Genomic DNA, 3,549 nt, shown 5'->3' on the forward strand with positions numbered 1-3,549 from the left:
GTCAGTGTGAATGTGTAAAAGAAGACAGGCGAGGCAGGAGGGCCACAGCAGCATTAGGAAGTCGCCATCAGTCCCCATCAGGGCCAGAACTAGGGCTAGGCAGAAGAGGCACCTGCCTAGGGGGCACTGGGCAGGTACCTGTCTTCTGCCGACCCCTAGTCCATGTTCGCTGCTCTCCCCTGCCTCTCCTACGGCACTCTCTCCTGCCTCCCTCCCCTCTGACGCTCTCTCCTGCTTCCCTTCCCTCTGGTGCCCTCTCCTACCTCCCTTCCCTCCGGTGCTCTCTACTGCCTCTCTCCCCTCCGGTGCTCTCTCCTGCCTCCCTCCTCTCCGTCGCTCTCTCCTGCTTCCCTTCTCTCCGGCACTCTCTCCTGCCTCCCTCTCCTTCCTTCCGGCACTCTCTCCTGCCTCCCTTCCCTCCGGCACTCTCTCTCCTCTCCCCCTCCTCTCCGGTGTTCTCTCCTGCCTCCCTCCCCTCTGGTGCTCTCTCCTGCCTCCCTCCACTCCGGTGCTCTCTTCTACCTCCCTCCCCTACGGTGCTCTCTCCTGCCTCCCTTCCTTCCGGCATGCTCTCCTGTCTCCCTCTCCTCCACCACTCTCTCCTGCCTCCCTCCCCTCCGCCACTCTCTTCTACCTCCCTCCTGTGCTCTCTCCTGCCTCCCTCCCCTATGGCGCTCTCTCCTGCCACACTCCGCTAGAGGGCTCTCTCCTACCTCCCTCCCCTCTGGCACTCTCTCATGCTTCCCTTCTCTCCGGCACTCTCTCCTGCCTCCCTCTCCTTCATCCGGCACTCTCTCCTGCCTCCCTCCCCTCCAGCACTCTCTCCGGTCTCCCTCCTCTCCATTGCTCTCTCCTGCCTCCCTCCCCTCTGGTGCTCTCTCCTGCCTCCCTCCCCTCCGGTACTCTCTCCTGCCTACCTACCCTCTGTTGCTCTCTCCTGCTTCCCTCCCCTCCGGTGCTCTAACACAGAACTATAATTCTGTACACCGTTTATGAAGTATACTTTCAATATAATTGAAACAAAGTTTATATATTTTATTTGTCCCCAATTATCATTAGTACTTCACTATATAGTTTTCTTTCCTATCTCCACATTGCTGGTTGTTAATTCAGTGGCTATAAAGAATTTATTCTCTGATTCTACCCACACACACACACATCTCCTGCTCTCTCCCTGCTTGACTTCTGCCCCCCCCCCTCCAGAAATGCAATTGGAAAACCAGCCATTCTGCAGAGAAGTAAAGGCCCCCATACATGGGCCGATAAAAGCTGCCAACATACCGAGTCGGCAGCTTATTGGCCATCCGACAGGTTTACCCGATCGATATCTAGTCGAATAGACGCGATCCCGCAATCTTACCAACTGTATCGGATCTATTATGATCCATTTGTTGGGCCCACGATTGGATCAGCCCAATATCGCCCACTTCAATGCAGGCATATCGGGGAGAAATCCGCTGGTTTGGCAAAATCGCCAAACAAGCGGATATCTACGTCTATGGACACCCGCACACAACTTCTACTTTACCCCATGCCCCAGAAAGAAACAGCAAAATCAGTACTTCCTGCACTATGTCCCGCCGCACATGCTCTTGTGTTTAGGCTTACAGGGTTGCAAGTATTGGATGTGCAGGGGGGGGGGGGGTTTGATAAAGGAGAGAGCAGGGGTTATGCAAGCAGTGGTTTACCCAGAGAAGGAACCTTTTGAAGTTACTTTACTACCACAGGAATTCCACATTCCTTTCTAGAAGGAAGGGGCTGTTGAAGAAGGAAAGAGCAGGAGATTTGTGTGCATCACTTTCAGGCAAGCAATGGACAATGAAGCTGGTGAAGTGCCTTTCTGGCAGGGGAAAAATAAGAAAAGGCTGAGGTTTGACAGCGAAGACAACCAATGAGAGGTTGGGTAGAATTCGACTCCAAGGCAGAGCATTCTGAGCTTGGGTAGCAGAGAAGCAGCTGTAGCAAGAGCAGGTGCTCTCTCCTGCCTCTCTCCCCTCCAGTGCTCTCTCCTGCCTCCCTCCCGTCCAGCACTCTCTCCTGCCTCCCTCACCTTCCCTCCGGCACTCTCTCCTGCCTCCCATCCCCTCAGGCACTCTCTCTTCTGCCTCCCTTCCCTCCAGTGCTCTCTCCTGCCACACTCCCCTCCGGCAATCTCTCCTGCCTCCCTCCTCTCTAGTGCTCTCTCCTGCCTCCCTCCCCTCAGCCACTCTCTTCTGCCTCCCTCCTGTGCTCTCTCCTGCTTCCCTCCCCTATGGCACTCTCTCCTGCCACACTCCCCTACAGTGCTATCTCCTACTTCCCTCCCCTCAGACGCTCTCTCTCCTGCTTCCCTTCTCTCCGGCACTCTCTCCTGCCTCCCTCCCCTCCGGTGCTCTCTCCTGCCTCCCTCCCCTCTGGTACTCTCTCCTGTCTCCCTACCCTCTGTTTAGCTCTTCTGCTTCCCTCCCCTCTGGTGCTCTCTCCTGCCTCCCTCTCCTCTGGTGCTCTCTCCTGCCTCCCTCCCCCTACAGTGCTCTCGCCTGCTTCCCTCCCCTCCGGTGCTCTCTTCTACCTCCCTCTCCTCCGCCACTGTCTCCTGCCTCCCTCCCCTCCAACGCTCTCTTCTGCCTCCCTCCTGTGCTTTCTCCTGCCTCCCTCCGCTATCGCGCTCTCTCCTTCCATACTCCGCTACAGTGCTCTCTCCTACCTTCCTCCCCCCCGGCCCTCTCCTGCTTCCCTACTCTCCGGCACTCTCTCCTCCCTCCCTCTCCTTCCTTCCGGCACTCTCTCCTGCCTCCCTCCCCTCCGGCGCTCTCTCCGGTCTCCCTCCTCTCCGGTGAACTCTCCTGCCTCCCTCCCCTGTGGTGCTCTCTCCTGCCTCCCTCCCCTCCGGTGCTTTCTCCTGCCTCCCTATCCTCTGGTGCTCTCTCCTGCTTCCCTCCCCTCCGGTGCTCTAACACAGAACTATAATTCTGTACACCTTTATGAAGTATACTTTCAATATAATTGAAACAAAGTTTATATATTTTATTTGTCCTCAATTATCATTAGTACTCCCTCCCCCTCCAGAAATGCATTTGGAAAACCTGCTGTTCTGCAGAGAAGTAAAGGCCCCCATACATGGGCCGATAAAAGCTGCCGACATACTGACAGCTTATTGGCCCATGTGTGGGGCCATCCGACAGGCTTACCCGATCGATATCTGGCCGAATAGACGTGAATCTGACCACCCGTATTGGATCTATTATGATCTATATTATGAATTCGACTCCAACGCAGAGCTTGTCTGAGCTTGGGTAGGAGAGAAGCAGCTGTAGCAAGAGCAGTATAATAATTTAAATATCTTAAAAACTGTCCAAAATTAAAAAAACTAAAAATACATTATATTTAGAGAATTTAATAACTTGAAATAAATCATTTTATTAATTTTTAATTTCATGATAGTTCCCCTTTAAACATTTAAATTGGTGGACACGGGGAGATTAATCGACAAGCAACAAATCTTATCTAATTCTGGCAATTAATCTCCCTAAATGGAGAGAGTCGTAAGGCAACTTCGGGCTACTTCAG

General features: G+C 53.8%; 1 protein-coding gene across 1 annotated transcript; it reads right to left on the minus strand.

Annotated features, from left to right (window-relative positions):
- Nucleotides 1-259: 259 nt before the first annotated feature.
- LOC121393895 (sperm protamine P1-like) lies at nucleotides 260-568 on the minus strand. The gene has a single exon (XM_041563738.1). The coding sequence runs from the start codon at nucleotides 566-568 to the stop codon at nucleotides 260-262; it is 309 nt and encodes a 102-aa protein (XP_041419672.1).
- Between the last annotated feature and the right edge of the window lie 2,981 nt (nucleotides 569-3,549).

The sequence above is a fragment of the Xenopus laevis genome, chromosome 5L (assembly GCF_017654675.1).
Source record: "Xenopus laevis strain J_2021 chromosome 5L, Xenopus_laevis_v10.1, whole genome shotgun sequence".
NCBI classification, from domain to species: Eukaryota; Metazoa; Chordata; class Amphibia; order Anura; family Pipidae; genus Xenopus; species Xenopus laevis.

Coding starts and splice junctions, on each gene's coding strand:
- LOC121393895 (XM_041563738.1), bottom strand. CDS start 568: ATGCCGGAAGGAAGGGAGGCAGGAGAGAGCACCGTAGGGGAGGGAGGT.